Source organism: Sminthopsis crassicaudata, chromosome 1 (assembly GCF_048593235.1).
Source record: "Sminthopsis crassicaudata isolate SCR6 chromosome 1, ASM4859323v1, whole genome shotgun sequence".
Classification (NCBI taxonomy): domain Eukaryota; kingdom Metazoa; phylum Chordata; class Mammalia; order Dasyuromorphia; family Dasyuridae; genus Sminthopsis; species Sminthopsis crassicaudata.
Window position 1 is genome coordinate 39,452,285 of NC_133617.1, and position 22,524 is coordinate 39,474,808.

The 22,524-nt window shown below is 36.4% G+C and overlaps 1 protein-coding gene across 2 annotated transcripts in view; it reads right to left on the reverse strand.

The window, feature by feature from the left end:
- TMEM132D (transmembrane protein 132D) overlaps positions 1-22,524 on the reverse strand; it is a 944,174-nt gene that overhangs the window by 31,878 nt on the left and 889,772 nt on the right. For both annotated transcript variants that reach the window (XM_074299467.1, XM_074299475.1), the window contains exons 6-7: positions 12,608-12,813; positions 7,331-7,604 (exon numbers count right to left, since the gene is read on the reverse strand). In XM_074299467.1, the coding sequence (XP_074155568.1) occupies positions 7,331-7,604; positions 12,608-12,813 (480 nt within the window). The remainder of the gene's footprint in view (positions 1-7,330; positions 7,605-12,607; positions 12,814-22,524) is intronic.

The following is a 22,524-nucleotide window of genomic DNA, read 5'->3' on the forward strand; positions in this document are numbered from 1 at the left end:
AAAACACTTTCCACACAAATTAAGTCCGATCTAACCAATTGGAAAAATATTAAATGCTCTTGGATAGGGTGAGCAAATATAATAAAGATGACAATACTACCTAAACTAATCTATTTATTTAGCACTATACCAATCAGATTCCCAAAAAACTATTTTAATGACCTAGAAAAAATAACAACAAAGTTCATATGGAAAAACAAAAGGTCAAGAATTTCTTTTTTTTTAATTTTATTTATAATTTTTTGACAGTATATATGCATGAGTAATTTTTTTATAACATTATCCCTTGTATTCATTTTTTTCCAAATTATCCCCTCCCTCCCCTTGATGAAGGTCAAGAATTTCAAGGGAATTAATGAAAAAAAAAATCAAATGAAGGAGGCCTAGATGTACCAGATCTAAAATTATATTATAAAGCAGTGGTTATCAAAATCATTTGGTATTGGCTAAGAAATAGACTAGTTAGTTGATCAGTGGAATAGGTTAGGTCCAAAGGACAAAATAATTAATAACTCTAACAACCTAGTGTTTGACAAACCCAAGGACCCCAGCCTTTGGGATAAGAACTCAATATTTGACAAAAATTGCTAGGAGAATTGGAAATTAATATGGCAGAAACTAGGCATTGATCCACACTTAACACTGTACACTAAGGTCAGGTCAAAATGGGTTCATGACCTAGAAATAAAGAATGCGATTATAAATAAATTAGAGGAACATAGGATAGTTTACCTCTCAGACCTGTGCAAGAGGAATGAATTCATGACCAAAGAAGAACTAGAGATCATTATTGATCACAAAATAGAAAGCTTTGATTACATCAAATTGAAAAGTTTTTGTACAAACAAAATCAATGCAGCTAAGATTAGAATGGAAACAATAAACTGGGAAAACATTTTTATAGTCAAAGGTTCAGATAAAGGCCTCATTTCCAAAATATATAGAGAATTGACTCTAATATATAAGAAATCAAGCCAATCTCCAATTGATAAATGGTCAAAGGATATAAACAGACAATTCTCAGATAAAGAAATTGAAACTATTTCTAGTCATATGAAAAGATGCTCCAAATCATTATTAATCAAAGAAATGCAAATTAAGACAACTCTGAGATACCACTACACACCTGTCAGACTGGCTAGAATGACAGAGAAAGGTCATGCAGAATGTTGGAGGGGATGTGGGAAAATAGGGATACTGATACATTGTTGGTGGAACTGCAAATACATCCAGCCATTCTGGAGAGCAATTTGGAACTATGCTCAAAAATTTATAAAACTGTGCATACCCTTTGATCCAGCAGTGTTGCTACTGGGTTTGTATCCCAAAGAGATCTTAAAGAAGGGAAAGGGACCTGTATGTGCAAGAATGTTTGTGGCAGCCCTCTTTGTGGTGGCCAGAAATTGGAAAGTACGTGGATGCCAATCAATTGGAGATTGGCTAAATAAATTGTGGTATATGAATAACATGGAATATTATTGTTCTATAAGAAATGACCAACAGGATGATTTCAGAAAGGCCTGGAGAGACTTACATGAACTGATGCTGAGTGAAATGAGCAGGACCAGGAGATCATTATATACTTCAACAACAATACTGTATGATGATCAATTCTGATGAACGTGGCCCTCTCCAACAATGAGATGAACCAAATCAGTTCCAATACAGCAGTAATGAACTGAACCAGCTACACTCAGTGAAAGAACTCTGGGAGATGAATATGAAGCACTACATAGAGTTTCCAATACCTCTAATTTTGTCCGCCTGCATTTTGGATTTCCTTCACTGGCCAAATGTTCACTATTTCAAAGTCCAATTCTTTTTGTTCAGCAAAACAACTATTTGTCATGTATAAATATGTTGTATTTAATTTATACTCTAACATATTTAACATGTATTGGTTGACCTGCCATGGTGGGGTGGGAAGGAGGGAAAAAATTGGAACAAATGGTTTGGTAATTGTCAATGTTGTAAAATTACCCATGCAAATATCTGGTAAATAAAAACTATTAGATATAAAAAAAGAAATAAGATGATCTTGGTAGGTGGAAGATATAATTGAGATAGGAATTTAAATTAGTAATAATAACTTAAATAATGATGTTCATTTTCAGGATGCACATTTTAAGAAAGATGTTGATTAAGCTATAGAGTATTAAGAGAGGAATAGACAGAAAAGCTGGAAGGGTACCTATGCTATATGAAGACTCGTTAAAGAAAAGCGAATGTTTAGCCCAGATGAACACTAAGAGAAACATGGGCTCTCATGTGGAAGATTGATGAGGAATAAAGATTTGATGCAAGGGGAAGGATTATGAAGAATCAAATTTAGTCTCCATTTAAGGGATAACTTCCATATGAATTAGAGCTATTCCAAAGTTGCTTTGGAAGGTGAAAGAGGACAGTTGTAACGAGCTGTCGTCTCCAGAAGCTGCCGGATCGCTCTCTGGGAAGAGATCTGCTGTGTCTACTCAAATCTTTCAGACAGATTCTTCTTCCTGTAACAAACCGTTGTCTCCAGGCAGTTGCTGTTAACTCTTGTCCTTAGAAGTGACTTCCCTTCCTGCAGAGAGCCCCGTCAGGCCTGATGTAATGCAGAGAGTCTTCTTCTTGAATCCTGGCTCTGAATCTCCTCCAGCTCTTATCCTTCTCCAGGCCGATCTGCTCTCTGCACCCATTGCTGTCTCTTTTTATCCTCCCAGAGAATGGGCGTGGGATAATGCAAGGGCTTCTGGGAAGAACCACCCCAGCCAATGAGCTTGCCCCCTCTATCAAGTCAACCTGAGTTCTCACCTTGTAATTGTCCAGAAAACCTGAATTCTCACCTTGTCACCATCCAGACAACCTCAGTTCTCACCTAGTAATCCCAACATCTCCCCCTTTCTTTTGATTTAGAACATAGGACAGTCATGACCTTGAAACATAAATCCATCAATATGGGAAGTATTACAGATAATTACATAAATTACATAAGCACATAGTAACATAGTAACATAACACATGCTAGAAGTATATAACATAATCATAATCATAAATTGAAAATTTATAAATGTCCATAAGTCCATTGTCCATTATTCTCATCTTGTGTGAGGAAGTCCAATGATTCCTGCTGGTTTTTAAAGTTCTTTAACAGTCTTCTTATTATCCATGCTCTTTCAGTGTCAGATGTTTCTTAGATCTTCTCCTTTATTTTGAGGTCTTTCTCTTTTTCTGTCTCTCTCTGGTGGACAAGGCGAATATGACTCGTTGGCGTCCCTGTTCGGGCGCCAAATTGCAAAGGTCTGGTCTAGCTCCTCTTGTCAGGATAAGCAAAAGTCCTTGCCCCACGTTGGGCGCCAAATGTAACGAGCTGTTGTCTCCAGAAGCTGCCGGATCGCTCTCTGGGAAGAGATCTGCTGTGTCTACTCAAATCTTTCAGACAGATTCTTCTTCCTGTAACAAACCGTTGTCTCCAGGCAGTTGCTGTTAACTCTTGTCCTTAGAAGTGACTTCCCTTCCTGCAGAGAGCCCCGTCAGGCCTGATGTAATGCAGAGAGTCTTCTTCTTGAATCCTGGCTCTGAATCTCCTCCAGCTCTTATCCTTCTCCAGGCCGATCTGCTCTCTGCGCCCATTGCTGTCTCTTTTTATCCTCCCAGAGAATGGGCGTGGGATAATGCAAGGGCTTCTGGGAAGAACCACCCCAGCCAATGAGCTTGCCCCCTCTATCAAGTCAACCTGAGTTCTCACCTTGTAATTGTCCAGAAAACCTGAATTCTCACCTTGTCACCATCCAGACAACCTCAGTTCTCACCTAGTAATCCCAACAGACAGTTGTCAAGCAGAAGGTATTATGATTTTGAGTACAGTTTGACTTAGACAGAGGATAAGGTTCTTTCCCAAAGTGATACTCCATGATTCTGTGAAATATTGCAATGGTAAAATACCCAGGAGTAAGAGTGATAGCCCCTCTTCCCTTAGTTGAAACGTCCTAAAATCTCAAGTATGTAGTTATGTACTATTTTCCTGTGAACATGTAAGCTCATTGAAGGTAGCAATCATATTGGTTTCTATCTGTCTTCTCAACATTTAGTGCAATGCCTGACACATAGTAGGCATTTCATTAATTTTTGCTGATTATCAAATTGATTTATCTCTACCCATTACTAATTATGTAAGAATTCTTCCAATTCAAGCAGCAAACATCTAATATTCAAACAGTTTGAATGTTGGAGGGAACATGGAAAAACTGGGACACTAATGGATTGTTGGAGGAGTTGTGAACTGATTCAACCATTCTGGAAAATAATTTGGAACTTTGCTCAAAGGACTATCAAACTGTGCATACCCTTTGATCCAATAGTGTTTCTACTGGGCTTACATCTCAAGGAGATCTTAAAGGAGGGAAAGAGACCCAGATTACAGCCCTTTTTGTAGTGGCAAGAAACTGAAAAGTGAGTGGATGTCCATCAATTGGAGAATGGCTGACTATTTCATGGTATATGAGTGTTATGGAATATTATTGTTCTGTAAGAAACGATTAACAAGATGGTTTCAGAGAGGCCTGGAGAGACTTACATGAACTGATGCTATGTGAAATAAACAGAATCAGGAGATCATTGTACACAGCAACAACAATATTGAATGATGATCAATTCTGATAGAGTGGCTCTTTCAACAATGAGATGATTCAGGCCACTTCCAATGGTTTTGTGATGAAGAGAGCCATACATACCCAGAGAGAGAACTGTGGGAACTGAGGGTGGATTACAACATAGCATTTTTACTCTTTTTGTTGTTGTTTGTTTGCATTTTGTTTTCTTTCTCATTTTTTCTTTTTTGATTTGATTTTCTCATAAATTCTCATAATTGTAAAAATATGTATAGAAGAATTGCACATGTTTAACATATTTTGGATTACTTGCCATTAGGGAAGGGGGAAGGGGAAAAGGGGGGAAATTTGGAACACAAAGTTTTGCAAGGGTCAATGTTGAAAAATTATCCATGACAATATTTTAAAAATAAAAAGCTTTAATAAAAAATAAAATTCTAAAAAAATGAATTATCTTCTTCCACCCTCTTACCTTGGGTATATTTGTTTCTTAATCATCATCATCATCATCATTATCATCATCATCATCATCATCATCATGTTCATTAAGATTTTGTACTGTATGTATGATTTCATTGGTATGAGGAATACCCAGTGAGGAAATTCCCTTTGCTAATGTAGATCAAGACTTACTCTGTGATTTATAGTCTTAGAAAGTAACCCAAGACACTGAGATGCTAAATGACTTCCCAAGGGTCACCCAGACATTTCACATCAGAGATAAGTTTTGAACTCAGGTCTCTCTGGCTTCTGGGCCAACTTTAAAAAAAAATTAACAGTGATATTCTTCTTGCAATGCTCTTTTGGTTCCAAGTCAAAACACATTACAGTCTGAAGAACTGAAATTGAAAACCACCCAAAGAACAATAGAGAGTTGCATGATCTTCTAAGTTGTTATTCATTTGTTTTCAGGCATGTTTAATTCATTGTGACCCCATCAGGAGTTTTCTTGGCAGAGATACTGGAGTGGTATAGCATTTCCTTCTTCAATTCATTTTACACATGAGGAAACTGAGGCACACAGGATTAAGTGATTTGCCCAGGATCACGCAAAGATTAAGTGTCTGAAGCCAGAATCGAACTCAGGAAGATGAAGCTTCCTGACTCCAGCCCTGGAACTGTGCATTCTGGTGCCACCTAGTGGTCTATCATCTAAGAAATGCATGACCACAAAAAAAAAAGATGGACTTGAGAGATATAAGTAGTGTTTTTCCAGATATCTGTGCAACATCAAGAAATTGAAAGAGTCCTAGGAATTTTGTATGGATCTCATGCAGATTTATCAAAGGACAGACAGTTGCACATAATAGGTAGACATAGGTAGATTGCAATTTGTTTCGCTATAGGGATCAACAAATCTATGAAAGTTGAATTATTTGCTGAATCCTCCTTTTAAATTGATAGGTCTATGAGGGAAGTTACCCTAGCTAGACTCACTTGGACCTTTCCCTGGCACTTGGCATAGTACCCTGCACATAGTTTTGACTTGTTGAATGATTATTGAAATGAAGTGATATCAAGGAGAGGATAACAAGGGATGAGAAGATACTGTGGAGTGCAAGGGAACAGATCATTCCTTGGATGAGAGAAGAACAATGTGGCTAGTTGTCTTGAGAAATTTAAGATCTCCCATATATCTCCTATCTCTATTCTTGGAAATTCCCTGTTTGGGGAATTATAATATATTATAGATTTCAAAGTTGTATCCTAGACAATGATAAAACCCACAGTCATATAGCCTCCTTCTACTGTTTGATGTATTCTAGACAATGTGTGAGATGAATTATTATTATACTGTTATGTTAATAACTAATTATCAATTTGTGATCCAAGTTTTTCTCTTATATTTCCTCATTAAGGCTCAGCTCCTATAAAAAGACAAAACTGATTGATGAGACTATTCTTAACCCTTAAGGACATGCTCTTCAATCTTGGGAAGAATCCATTTAACTTAGAGATCTGGCATCTGATTAGAGGATAAACAGAATTTATTCTGAGTACTTATCCTGAGGAAAGGAGCCCCTGGCCTTGTACCTCTCCATTAAAGTTCAGGGTGACCCAGATCATGAAGGAAAAAGAAAACAGCCAGAAAAGTATGGATCGAGATGGATTCCCCTGTCCAGATTGTTGGAGGCAGCCAAGTCTCTTGATCAAGCAATGTTCTCAACAAGAGGAGCTGAAGATTTCTGGCCTCGCTCCTCTTTAACCAATTAGGGTTGATTTTTACTCATCAGGGTCATTTCCTTTCAGAAAGTATTTAAAGCTTGTATGGTCTCCATTGAGAGTCTTTGGTTAGCAAGAGAAACCACTGATCACCAATTTATTGATTGCCAGTTAGCCTAATGAATAAATTGATTATTGGTTACCCAGAAACTGTCCTCTGTAAGGGGCTTTCACTCATTTTCACAATCCATACCCATGTCAAAGACTTAAGGTTTTAACAGTATGGAGAACTTCCTTGAAGAATACAGCTTTTATATATATACACCATGATAGTAATTTAAGGCACAGATTCATTGACTTGTGGTCATATGTGTAGTTAGTTAGAGGTGGGATTTAAGCCCAAGTGTTCTCAATTTGGTCAAGAAATTCCTTCACAAGAATGTAGGCAGGGAAATGGCCTCCTTTTTAGCCCTAGATTCTAATCCTTGAGAGCTAAATTCTCACCTTTGGACAAACCCCTGTGAAGGGGCAGGACTGAGACACAGAGAGGCAGGAGCTCACTCTCTGGGTTTTCTTACCTGAATGGTGGTCATTCCGAGCTCCTGCCCAATCAGAACCTGCCCTCCTTGTAGTTTGGCGATTCGTGGCTCTTCCACCTGCATGAAATTGTTCACCAAATCCGTGATGTCCACTTGCCAGTCAGAGCCCAGCAGGTGGGCCAGCTGCCCTCCAGCATCAGAAGCCTCAGCCACAAATTGAGTAAGGACACGCACCATAGCATGCTGGTACTGGAGGGCACAGCCTTTGCCCCTCCTCTCGTCTTCTTCCTCATCATCACTGTCCCGGACTGGCCTGGCAGAGTCAGAAGGGAAAAGAAAAGGAACCATTACCTTCCTTTTTACTCATAGAGTCTCTATTTCTTGAGGAAAAGGAATTGATTTTTTTCATTATGTTTCCATTGTGGCTTCAATATTGTAAGTATGATTGGGTGCTGCTGGCACAAACCAGGCAGCAAGACTCAGATTAAAATGTAATTTAGAATTCAACAAAATAAATAAAAATACAACATAGACAACATGAATTTGTGGTTTCTAGGGCGATCTATGGCTCATAAGGATCCATTTCTATTTAAGTTGAACATCATTGTTTTCAGGCAACTTAAGACCTCAAAGAATGGGGGAAGGAGTTCTGTATTAGTGTAAGGGTAATTCTACCACTAGCCAATCAATGAATGAGCATTATTCAGTCAGGTGGCTCTATTCTGAGCCCTGGAGATACAAAGACAGAGTGGAAACATTCTTTTGTCCTCAAGGAGCCTATATTCCACTAGAAAGCTACAATATGCATGAAGACAAGCCAATATTATCTGTCTCGGTATGTATAGTTTTATCCATATAAATATAGATATAATGTATCAACTATAATGTGTATATGTGTATATATATATATAACGTGATTACATATAATGTATCTACAATGCATTATATATAATGAAAATACACATATACAAAATGAAAATATTTTTAAAAACAGTAACATATTTTGTTACCTGTAAAGTATCACACAAAGGCAGCTATTACTATTACTTCCCGATGAGAAAATGAAAATAATCATAATGATGATAACAAATTACACATGTTTACAAAGCACTCTACAAATTGCAAAATGATCTACATGTATAAGTATAATAGAAACATATAAATATATGTGTATATATAAACATAAGTGTAATAAGATTTGAACAAATAAGATTTGAACATAAATACATGAACACAAACATGTACAATATAAAAACAAATATACAGACATGAATACATAAATATATGAACATAAAAACATATACACATATAAATTCATATACACACATACATACACACATATATAAAATCTCATTTGTTCCTCACAAGTAACCCATAAAAGAGGTACCATTATTTTACCCATTTTAGTTGTGTTTCAGAGAATAAGTGATTTGCCCAGAATCACACTCTTAATAAGTTTATGAAGCAGGATTCAAACTCAAATCTTTCTGGCTTTAAGTCAAACTGCAGAATCATAGATCTAGAACTATTTGGGACTTATAGGCCATTGAATCCAACCACTTCATTTTTACAAAAGAGGAAGCTGAAGTACAGAGAGATTAAATCACTTGCCCAGGGTCAAACAGGTGGACAGGAGCAGGAGCAGAGCCAGGCACAATGCTGTGCTAAATTGCCTGACTTATTTCTACTACTTTCCTTCCTCATACCAATCCTCACATCCATGCCAAGTGGACAGGACACGGGCCTATGGCCCGTGGAAGTTTCTGTTGTACTAGATTCTTAGGATGCTAGAGCTGGAAGAGCTGAAAGCTGCATTCAGTGCCAGGAGGACCCTCCCAATAAGGCTTGGAAAACTCATGTGCTGTTGGGTCAGTGTTTGCATCTCTCTGCCCCATTTCCTATATGACAACTCTGTGATGAGACTAGCTCTGCCCATTGCAGCATCTAGATCAATTTGTCTGCTTGGCAGCTCTTTAAAATTTCTATTTCCTCTATGGGATCTGAGGACACCCACTCCTCAGACCTTGGTATAGCTATTCATATATCCATGTCCACTAGAAAATCTTCTCAGTCCCACAAACTTGGTCCCATGTGTTAATTATCTAAACTGTCCAGTTGTTACAACATCTGGGCTGTGCCACAGGACTGCTTCCTAACTCAGTAACTCTGTTTTTATTGACACTGATTTTTATATGGATACAGAACCTTTTGTCCTCTTCAGTGGTGGCAGTGATCTCTCCTCCATCCCCATCTTCCAATCGAAGTCAGAAACCCAATTATTCCTAAGACCAGTAGAATTATTGCAAGGAGAATCTTATTCTCTCATTGAGAATTTATCTTCTTTCTTTACTAAAGTGTACTCAGCCACACAAAATGTATTGTTTACATTTATATGATGACTTTTTTCTTAGCTCTATCTTACAAGATAATCTCAGTTTAAATGATACTTTTTGCTTGAAATTTTTCCTGGTCCCTACAATTGGTAGTATCCTCTGATTTGGAAGAGTCTAAGCTTCCTCATATTTAACTTTTTTTTAACTTTGTCTTTATTTCAAAGAGGATCAACAACAACATGCCCTGATGTCTTGATTTTCCTGTGAATTGGATTTAAGGGAGGCAGAGTTAGGATTTCAGTCTCACTTTCCCAGAACATTGAAGTCCATTGGCAAGACAAGTCAAGATGACTAGTGATAGCCAGGGACTCAGTGAAGGAAATTGGCAACTTTGATATCTAAGCAAGCTCTAAAAGTGCCACAGCACTTGCTTCAGTTGCCTTCATGGCCTTTGGAAACAAACTGTTCTCAACCAGCCATTCCTCTGGGAGAAGTCTTCACACACCTGGAGCAGACATCCTCAACTCATTGATGGGTTAGAATTTAGGTTCATTGTGAGTTTGTTTCATTCATTGTTGTTGTATCTCCAGGAATTAGCACAGTACTTGACACATAGTAAGAGCTTAGAAAATAATGCTTATTGATTGACTGATGGGCAGATTACAAACTGGAAGACCAAATAGAGCAGAAGGTTGTTATAGTAGTTAGAGTGTTGTCTTTGGAATCAGTGAGATCTGATTTCAAATCCTGTCCAAGCCCTTAGGTACTGTGTAAGCTTAGGTAAATTAAAAAAAACACAAACCTCTTTGGGCCTCAGTTTCCATATTTCTAAAATGGAGTTAACAGCATTGACCTCATGGAATACTTGGGAGGTCAAGTGACATCATAGTCACAAGGGGTTTCACAAATCTTAAAATTCCATATGGATTCAGATATTATGTTATCTAGCCCAAATAGTTCTGAACCTTTTATAGTTTCATAGACATTTTTGGCAGGCTTGTGAAACTTGTGGAATCCTCAGAATATTTTTTAAAAATTCATAATTGAAGGACATCTTAAAATTTTAGTTAGGAAATAAAAATGTAATTTTCTCTATTCAAGTCCAAAGAATCTTTGGGTGAAGGTGGGCGGTGAGAATAGTTCATGGTCTCTAGATTAAGAATGCCTGACTAGTGTAATTTCTCCTTGTTAGATTACAAATCAAACCTTGTCTTACTAAGCCAGTTGAGCTTTATGTGAGACTTAATGAATGATGCCTGAAAGAATTGGGTTCAAGTCTTGCCTCTAACACATACTGGCTTTATGACTTTGGACAATCTCTCAGTGTTCCAGGAAGCTCTCTAAGACTATAAATTATTATGATAACTAATATTTATATGTATGTTATGATAACTAATATTTATACATATGATAGCTAACATTTATTTACTATTTCCTAGTTGATATGAAGTACTTTACAATGATTTTTTAAATTTAATTCTCAATAATTGTGGGATGTAGTTCCTGTTATTACAATACTCATTCCACAGATAAGAAAACTGAGGCAAACAGAGATGCCCGAGTTCACAGTTAGTAAATATCTGAGACTGGATTTGAATTCCTGTCTTCCTCACTACAAGCACAGAGCTCTATCTACTATACCATCTGGCTGTCACTATGCTTTGTGCTGTCAAAATAAAACTTATATTCTTTTATCTGTTTCTGTCTCTGTCCTTTATGTCCCAGTCCACACTAGGGAAGTAGAGATAATAGAAAGAACATTAAATTTATAGTCTAAAGAAATGGGTTATCATCTGGATTCTAATATTTACTATCTGTGGGATGTGGGACAAGCCATTTCCTCTCTTTGCCTTGGAAGAAGTTTCCTTCTGTAGGAAATGAGAGAGTTGGACTAGATTATTTCTAACATCCCTGTAAAAATTTTAATCCTAGCATATCTATTTTCAATAGTGAACTCCTCAAAGATAGATACTGAGCTCATACAATTTTTATATTGACCAGACTAAGGTGTTTTTTTTCCATTAGTTGCAATAGTGGAAAGTTTTTGATGTTTAAGATGGTGGTCTTCTTTGCATTTTACCCATTTTTTTATTGAGCACTCTCAAAGTTATCTAACTGATGTGAATAAATAATGATCTTTGGATTTTTCCATGGAATTGTATTAAGAGTAGTTGACTATCCTCATAGTTTGTGATTCAACAAGTGTTGGAGAAATTGCTCAGTTCACAGGATCAAGTAATCAACTGAATATTCAATCAATAAATATTGCTTTAGTACCTACTATGTGCTGGGTCCCGCAATGGAGGTTCAAAACCAAGAATGAAACAGTTCTTATCTTCAGTGAACTTACAGTCCGCATATGTACATATATAAATAAAATATGTATAGGCACTAATAGAAGGGGAAAGAGTAAGAAATAACCTCATGTAGCTCACTCTTGAACTGATCTTTGAAGTAATATTCCAAGGGATTCAGGGGAGGAGGGAATGCCTTCCAGGCCTGTGGGAAAGCCTATGCAAAAGTATGGAGGTGGGAGATTGAATGTCATATGTGAAAATATAGATTTAGATCTGGAAGGGACCTGAACTTCCATTTAATTCAATCCCTTTATTTTAGAGATGAGGAAACTGAGGTTAAGAGATATTAATTGATTGACTGAAGGTGACCCATAATAACTTATACTTAGATTATACTTAGTGCTTTAACATTTACTAAACACTTCAAAACTATCCCACTAAAGCCTCCAATAAACCTGTAGGGTAGTGGTTACATGGAGTATTATTCCCATTTTGAAGATGAGACTGAGGTTGAAGATGAGAGGTTGTCTCATGAGTTGTCTAATAGCCACACAACTAGTTAAATACCTGAGAAAGCATTTAAACCTAGGTTTTCTTAACTTTCTCCACTGTTATGTTTTCTATCCATAAGAAGCAGTAGGTGGTAGAGATTTGACTTCTGGTTCTTTGATTCTCATAATACCTACCTTTTATTTGAGACAATGGGGACTCTCCAACCCTTTATTTGGTTGAGTTCTGTGTCAGAGATCTCAATCTGGAGTGGGAGTCGGGGCACCCACACAGTCATCTCCAGGGGGCTGCTCAGGTGCTGGTAGGTGAATTTCACCACAACATTCACTTTGCCCTTCATTTCCTTTCCATTGACAAAGACGTAATCACATCTATCAGACACCTGAAACAAAGGGAAGAGAAAGAAAGGAATGAGACTTCATGGAAATATAAAAGGTAAGCGTTTATCTTTGTGTCTTCATCATCTGGCACATTGCCTGACACGCAGTAAATGTTTTATAAATGCTTGTTTACTTAATGATCCCAAGGGAATGGAAGGAAGAAAAAAGGAAGGAGCAGAAGGAAGAATAAGATCTATATTGTATTATCACTTTGAAGAGTAACTTAATTGAATACAATTCAATATACACCTGTTAATAATTTAACAATTTAAATAATTTAAATTTAGAACACTGTGTTAGGTCCCAGGAATTCAGATACAAGAATGAAACAGTATTTCCCCTCAAGGAGCTTACAATATTCTATCAGCAGATACAACATGTATATTGGTACCCACACTAACAGACACACACAACACACACACTCACACACACGCACACACGCACACACACACACACACACACACATACTCGCACACAAACAAGCACTCCTACATAAATACATTTTATACAAAGCAGTATCAGTTAATTGGATGGGAAATTATACATGGTTTAATTAAAGTTTATAAGTACCTGCTATATATAAAATGAGAAGCAGTATGACATGGCTAATAGGGGGACAACTATAGAATCAGAAAGGCTTGCATTCAAATCTTACCTTTTAATCATTCCAGCTATGTGACCATTGGCAAATCATCTAATCTTTGATTGCCCTGGGAAGTTCTCTTAATCTATAAGTTACAAATGAATCAGTAAATGATTTCCATACTAGGGATTCCTGACACTGGTGATATTGCAGGTTAAAAGCCTACAAATCCTACAAATCTAGGCTTGGTTTGCGGTTTTGTTGATTTATGGACTTAAGAGATGATGGGAAAATGTTAATAATGCAAATTAAACTTAAAAGTGTAATGCATACTTTTTTTGGAGAGACGATTATTGGTATACCACTGCCCATCCTCTATTGGTATATCTCCTTCAGGATTCCTTTACCAAATTAAACGTTTATGAGTTCATTATAATCTGAATTTGTTCATCTGTCGCAGTGATAATATTTCGTATAGCCCTTAAGATAGGTTAGTTTGGTGTCAGAGTGAATAAAGTGCCTGTCCTGGAGTTATCTTCCTTGAGATCAAATCTGGCCTGAGACATTTACCAATTTTGTGACCCTGGACAAGTCACTTAATACTATTTGTCTCAGTCTCCTCTCCTCATCTGTAAAATGAGCTAGAGAAGTACATGACAAACCATTTCAGTTTCTCTGCCAAGAAAAGCCCAAATGGGCTCACAGAAAGTTGGATGTATCTGAAATAGTTGAATAAGAAGAATGAATAATATACAAAGAAGGATGAACAACTCATTGAGCATTTATAAAGCACTCACTATGGACCTAGCATTATGATAATGCCAGAAATAGACATACTAGCAGAAAAAAAGCAGTGGAGTGGGATGGGGGCAAAAGACATAGAGAGGTGTCTGACTAAACACTAAGTTTCTCAATAGAAGGGAGTTGTTTTTCATTGTATCTATAGTATCCAGTATTTACACAAATTAATCTGATCTTAGCTGAGATGACTAGAAAAGATAATGATAAATGTCAGGGGACATGTGGGAAAACTGGGACACTAATGTATTGTTGGTGGAGTTGTGAAATGATCCAATCAGTCTGGAAAATAATTTGGAACTATGCCTAAAAGACTGTAAAACTGTGCATATCTTTTGTTCCAGGATGCCACTACTGGGTCTATAGTCCAAGAAAATCATAAAGAAGGGGAAAAGATCCACATGTACAAAAAATGTTTGTAGCAGCTCTTTTTGTGGTAGCAAAGAATTAGAAAATGAGTAGATACCCATCAATAGGGAAATGGCCGAATAAGTTGTGGTACATGGAAGCAATGGAATATTATTGTTCTATAAAAATGGTGAACAAGATAATTTTAGAAAAGCCTGGAAAGATTTACATGAACTGATGCTGAGTGAAACAAGCAGAACCAGGAATACATTGTACACAGTAACAGCGAGATAGTGTGATGATCAACTATGACTTGGTTCTTCTCAGTGCTTCAATGATCCAAGACAATCCCAATAAATTTTGGATCGAAAATGCCATCTGAATCCAGAAAAAGAACTATAGAGGTTGAATGTAAATCAACACATGCTAATTTCACTTTTTCCCCTGTTTTTATTTTCTCTCTCATGGTTTTTTCCTTTTGTTCTGGTTTTTCTCTCCCCAATTTGATTCATAAATAAATGTGTTAAATGTTAATATACATATACAATCAGAAAAACACACATATTAAATGTTAATATACATGTATAATCAGAAAAGAACAAAACAATTAAAAGACAGAAATAAAATAAATTAAAAAATCACATCTCATGAATGTGGGCTTTCATTCCAATAGGCAGATCTCAACCCATTCATGACTGGCTGCCTACCATGCCCAACTCTTGTTCATGTCTTCCCATAATGAGGTAACAAGCAATATGACAAGGGATGACTTTGCTTTGGTTTGGTCTTAACATCATGAAAATGTTGGTAAACCATTAAGATCATCCATGAATCATTCCTTGCATATGATCAACTCATATTTTTTAAAATCATAAGTTCCTTTATCTCAAACTTCAATCCACTTCTCCTTTATAATTCATACTTTGGAATATTAAAAATTCTACTTCCTATTAAAACTTCTCTATTGACACCAGGGGTCAGAGGTGTCAAAATCAAATGGAAATGAATCCCAGCAGTGCATTTTGCCTTAGAAACAACAAACTAGAATTATCCATGTCCTACTGTGTTTATTTATTTTGTTTATCATTTCCCAATGATGTTTATTCTGATTTGGGTACTGAGGGATGCAAATTTGATACTTTTGCTAGTTGATGACATTTTGTTGTTCATTTGTTTTAATTAAGCATGACTCATTGTGACCTCCTTTTTTCAAAAGAGATGCTGGAGTAATTTTTTCATTTCCTTTTCTGGCTCTTTTTAAAGATGAGGAAAGTGAAGGAAACAGAGTTAAGTTTACTTGTCCAAGTTCACAGATCTACTAAGTATTGAAGATCTCATTTGAACTCATGTCTTCTTGACACCAGACCTAATGTTCTATCCATTGTGCTGCTACCTGCTGACTTATTTTCAGTTCCTTAGAGTTGGTGGTGTTCCATAACTCACATTCAGGACTGACTATGGGCATTTTTCGTCTATTTAGTCTTCCCTATCTGTAAAGTTAATTACCCCTCTGTTCAAGGAGCCTCAATTGCTTCTAATCACCTTGAGATGAAACAAAAAACCAAAACAACCAAACTTTTGTTGTGTAGTCAAGGATTTGTCATCATCACCACCACCACCACCACTATCACCACCATTAACACCACCATTACCATCCTCAATAGTTAACATTTATATACTATGTACTAAGCATTGAATTATTTTTTGCTGAGACAATTAGGGTTAAGTGACTTGTCCAGGGTCACACAGCTAGGAAGTGTTAAGTTTCTGAGACCAGATTTGAACTCAGGTCCTCCTGACTTCAGAGTTGGTGCTCCAACTAAGCACTGTATTAAGTGATTTGCAAATATCATCTCAATTTATCCTTATATCAACTCAAAAGGTAAGTTATCAAAAGTAAAGTTAATTACTTTTTTTTAAGTGAAAAGTTAGGAAAATTTTAATAATTTAATAACTTAAGGAGAAAGAAAACAGGAAAGTTTTAATTGATCTTATAACTACTTATGACACTAGTGTCATCATTAAAGATTAATTACTTAAAGTGCTAAGGTAGAACATGGCAAAGAAAGTATTTGAACACAAATCTCTTGACTCTGCATCCATCACACTCTCCATAAAAATCACACTGCTTTAGTGTCCTTATGTTTTCTTTCAGGTCATATACACATGAATAAGCTTCCAGCAAGAACAGCCAAGTGCCAAGGAGTACTGCTGTGCTTTGCTTGTTGACCCGCTGGCTTTAAACCGGAAGACAGGTGTATTTCTGATTTTCTAATGTTAAAAAAGAGTCTTTCCTCTGGCCTTAGACCTTGAATTATCAGACTATGTCACCACTTTTTGCTCATGGTCATTTTCAAAATAAAAACTGCTACTGGGCTCTTGAGAGAGCTTGAAGAAAAACAAGGTAGAAATAACTAGGTTCAGATGTTATAGGAAGCAATTCCATGGAAGGCTGATCTCTCCTGCTGAGGCAGTACCAATAAAAAAGAAACAGGAGGCACAGTTTGTAGCTTAATACATAGAGGAAAAAATCAATAATTAAAAAAAGAGAAATAATAATAATATTTCAGACACAGAACCATTTATCAGTTTGAGAGGTTTGTAGTCTTAAAATATCTGCCCAAAGAAAAAGTACTTAAGCCTGATTGAAAAACTTAATGAAACAAGCTCAGGAGGGTTGGCTCCAAGTAAGTACATGGTTAGATTTCTCCATGCTACAGATTCTGAAGCATTATTTAGGTGCCACCAATGAAACACAATATGAAGCCTTTCCTCAGGTCATCTGTGCCTCTTGAACTTTCTTTATATATATATATATATATATATATATATATATATATATATATATATTATATATATATATATATATATATATATATATATATATATATATATATATATATTTATATATATATATATATATATATATATATATTTATTTATTTATATATAGTGTTTTCTTATGTTTTTGTAACTTCCATACTTGAAAAATATCTAAGGGAATTCATAAGCTCCTCGAGGGCAAAGACTATTGCGTTTTTGTCTTTGAATCCCTAGCAACTACTAAAGTACCTAGAACATTTTCATTGTTTAGTTATTTTTCAGTTGTGTCTGACTCTTCATGACCCCTTTTGGAGTTTTCTTGATAAGACACTGGAATTGTTTTCAATTTCCTTCTCCGGTTCATTTTATAGATTAGGAAAGTGAGGCAAATAGGGTTAAGTGACTTGTCCATGGTCATACTGCTAGCAAGTGTCTGAGGTTGTACTCGAGTTCCAGACTGTCACCTAGTTGTCCTGAAACAGAGCAAAAGCTTAATGCATAGCCAATTGAATTTGCTTAATTCTTTCTCTTCATTCAGGCTGTGTCCATTCGAATTTTATCTACCTTAAACTAATGAGCTAATTGGCCAAGCTAGAATCTGAACAAGCCACTAGATAATAATCAGTGCCTATGAAAACTCACTGTTTCAGTAAATTTGTTTCTTCACATCCTCCTCAAAGTTTCACATGTATGGACCCAGACCAGATAATCTTTTACTTTTTGTTTTGTGTCTTAAAAACAGGATAAGGCCTGGGCTTGTAGAGATGCCTGGGTAAAAAAAAAAACTCCCTCAACTTTAGATTGACACTGCAGAGTCTTATAGAGTTGCCTAGAACAACGAGAGTTAAGTGATTTGCCTAAGATCACACTGCCAGTATGTGTCATAGGCAGGACTTCGGCCTATGTTTCCAAGCATCGAGACCCCAGATCTTCAGCCATAATGCCCTGCTTGCTGTCATGGTTAGCCCCAGAGAATTTACAAAATTCATATACCTGTATGATGTCCTATGAGATACAAGCAGAGTAGGAAATATTCTCTCCTTATTTTATAATTGAGTCTACTGAGGATCATTGAAAAAAAGTGACTTGCCCAAAGATATGATGCTAACATGTGAGAGAGGAGGGATTCAAATCCAGATTTCTTGCTCCAAGGCCAGTGATGTTATAGTCACAAAATAGTTCCTTTCAACAATAAGAGTACATGACCAGGTGCCAGTGGCTAGAGCATAAGTCCTGAAGTCAGGAAGACCTGAGTTTAAATCTGGCCTTGGACACTTAACATTTCCTTGCTGGAAAAAGTCACTTAACCCCAATTGCCTCAGAAAAAAAAAAGTAATGGCTATTTATTTACTTAGGTAAGGAATAAGAAAATTTCACTATTGGACAAAAATGGTGGAGAAGAATAAAATTCATTAGCTTGATGTGATTTTTAAAACTTCATTATTATTTAGTTTACTTGATGGTTTTGTGATGATGATAATGATGAAGGTAAAAATGGTAGTGATAATGAGGTCAGCATTTTGATACCCTTTCAAGGATTATAAATCATCTTGCATTTTTAACTAGGCTTTGAAAAGGGCATGTTTTAAGCTCCTATTTCTAGTTTTGGTTACATGTGCTTGTAACATATAGAGGCTCTGAGAATGAAAAAATTCCAGCCTGACTGCTTCCTGTCCTCCATGTGAAATGAAACACTCTTCTGTCTTGGATATGACAACATAACCCTCTTATTGGGCCACTGAGCAGGAAAGGTTGATGATATAATGACATTATCATTTAAAAGAGGAAGTATTTTCCCTCTGAAACACTTCTCTTTCTTTCCTCAGTTATGGGGTAAGCTGTTTCTTTTGATGGTTGAGAAAATGGAAATTCAACTTATCTTCTACTCTGGCAACCATGTGGCCATGAACACATGGTAGCTAAAGCCAATATCTTACTTAAGTTATCCTGGTTTGGGATTTTGGAATGTTTTTTCTCTGTTTCCTGATCTCAGGTGAATGAGTCTAAATCCTGAGCTGGACATGTCCCTGGGAAAGTCCAAGAATTTTGGTGATTCTGGATTAATTAATTAATCCATTAAATTATTCTAGCATTTCTTGGAGAAAGTGACCGCTACCAAGAAGGTGAAATCAATCTGGTCAGGCTTGCCAGGAGAGGGCTGCTGTGAGGGGAACAATGTCCAGCCATGGTGAAATGTGGGATACAAATACAGTAGTCCCCCCAAATTGCTTAATTTCCTGATATTTATGATTCAACTTCTTGGTAGATTATAAGAGAAATTACATCACTGATAGTTTAAGGCTTGTCAATGCATGTTGTGAGTCTTTTGTATCTCTCAGCATTTCTTTGGGGAAAGGAAATGAATTTCTGTCTCATTCTTGATTCATATTTTACATTAATTCTCTTTCTACTCCATTCTTTTGGGGAGACCCTTGACATGAACCAAAACCTAAGCCCTTGGGCCCAGAATTTATATGACTAATTTTAGACATATATTATCTCAGCTAATCCAGATTTGTTATTTAATAATGAGAGGAAATGAAATGGGGCCAATCTTTCCCAGTGCTTAAGGGAAAAATGAAATAGAAACATATGGTTATTCCTGAGAGTTAAGGACTAGCTTGTGCATAACTTGGGGAAAAGAACATGACAGAAAATTAGAGATAATACTTACCTTAAGGCATTTTCTACCTAAGTAGAGCAGAACCGTAACTAGGGCAAGTAAATAATAATTATAAAAAATTGGCATTTATATAGTGCTTTAAGATTTGTGAAGTATTTACAAATATTAGTTCCTCTTATCTTCACAACAACCCTGGCAGATAATCTTATTTTATTTTACAGTTGAGAAAACTGAGGCCAGTAGAGGGTAAGTCAAGGGAATAAGCTCTTATTTTAGACCTACTATGTGCTAGATACCATGCTAAGTTATGGAAATACAAGAAAAATAAAAAAGAAACATAGTCCTTACTCTCAAGGAGCTTCCATTCTAACCAGGAAAACAACATGTAAAAGAAGACTAAAAAGTGGGGAGTAGGAAGGAACAGCTAAAATAAGACTAAAACTTGGGGAATAGGAAGGAAAGAGAAAGTACAGACATGGGAGCTTGATGGGAAAAGTCCAGGAATATCAGGAGTGGAGTCTTGAGGGGACACAATTAGCTTGGGAACATTCCTTAAGAATCTGACCAGATCAACGTGCCATCTGGGGCAGAGAGGGGGGGTGGGAAGAAGGAGGGGAAAAATTGGAAAAAAAGGTTTGGCAATTGTCAATGCTGTAAAATTACCCATGCATATATCTGATGAATAAAAACTATAATTAAAAAAAAAAAGAATCTGAAGAGAGAAAGGGGTCATGGGATTAGCATAAGTCTCTAGGATGAAGAAGCTGTAAATGACTTTTCAGGAATCTGAGGTCAGAATTGAATTTAGAATTTCCTCACTCCAGGAGCAGTGCTCAATCCATTTGAAATTCCTGGAAAACATGAACTTTGCATATGGCTAAAATTTCCCAGGGGCCCAAGCATTTTTTCTCTGTTGAAGTCTGGACACTACCTTCCTTCTACTAATCCACAGTTCCTGGAGAACTGACTTTTCCTGGCTCTAAACTACTACCCAAGTGTTTATTGACTGTACTTTTATTTGGGAGTACATTTCTCTTTCCAAATTCCCCACAGCAAAGAACAGCCCTCCCTTTCCCAAATGGACTATATATACAGTAAGACTGTTATCTGTGATAGTTTTGCCCTGCTCAACTCCCTACCATTCTCATTTAATTGACTCTGCCCCAGGTGTGAAAATTCTGTTTCTGAAACAGAGAAAGAATATAAACACACAAACACACACACAACATACACACCTATCATCTAAGAGCACTAAAAGAGTAATGAAGGCAAGTAGATGACTTATTCAATACAAATTGAGTCCAAGAGTGCTGAGGGGTTACTTTTAAAAGAATAACCAGAAGTGAGTCCAGCTATATAGAAAGACTTCTTAGAGACTGGCGGGTGAGTGGAGGGGGGTGATAGCAAGAACAATTGGATTCTAAATCAGAATCAGAAAGGCTAGAGATGATTCCTTGTTCTAAAAGTAACTATCTGCCTAGCCATAGCCAAATAATTTTATCTCTTTCAGGCTTGATGTTCTCATCTGTAAAATGGAGGGAAAAATACAAAAGAATTGTGAAGAAAACACTTTGAAAAACCTTAAAGTTCCCCTCAAAAATTAAAAAATGAAAAGGAGAATCTTGAAGTTCTATAGAAATATGAGAACTTATGAGTATTTTAGGACATGAGCCTTGAACCTCTGCTTCTCCTCCTCAAGCTTAGTGGGGTCACAGATAAGTTATTTAAATCCTGACAATTGCAATTTCTTCCTTTGTTAAGTGTGAATAATAGTAATGACAGGTAGGGTGGTTTAATGGATAGTGTCCACCTTGAATCTGGAAAGTCAACCACAAGTAGCAAGCATTTATACTAGGCTTTAATCCAGTGCTCACAATTTGTTCAGTCATTTTCAGTCAAAATGAACTTTACCTCATTTGAGGCTTTCTTGGCAAAATACTGAAGTGGCTTGCAATTTCCTTCTTCAGCTCATTTTACAGATGAACTCTTCCTGAGTTCAAATTGGCCTTAGACACTTAACAATTTTTAAAAATTTAATTTAATTATTATTATTTTTAAACTATGTTAATAGTTTTTATTTACCAGATGTATGCATGGGTAATTTTACAATATTGACAATTGCCAAACCTTTTGTTCTAATTTTTCCCCTCCTTCCCCTCCCCCAAGATGGCAGATTGACCAATACATGTTAAATATGTTAGAGTATAAATTAAATACAATATATTTATACATGTCCAAACAGTTGTTTTACTGTACTAGACACTTAACTCTTTATAAGTGACTTTATAGGTGACTTGACCCTTTTTTTGGCCTCAGTTTCCTTATCTGCAAAATAAACTGGAAAAGCAACTTTGACAGCTCAGCCAAGAAAATCCCAAATGGTGCCATCAAGAGTAGGACAATGCAGAAACAACAAAGTAACAGTCTTCACATATGTGAAGGAAATTTGAGCCCATCTTTTGGAGAACCCCCAGTACAGGAAACAGTTCACCAACTCAGATGACAGTCCATCTTTCACTCATTTGATATGTTCTAGGG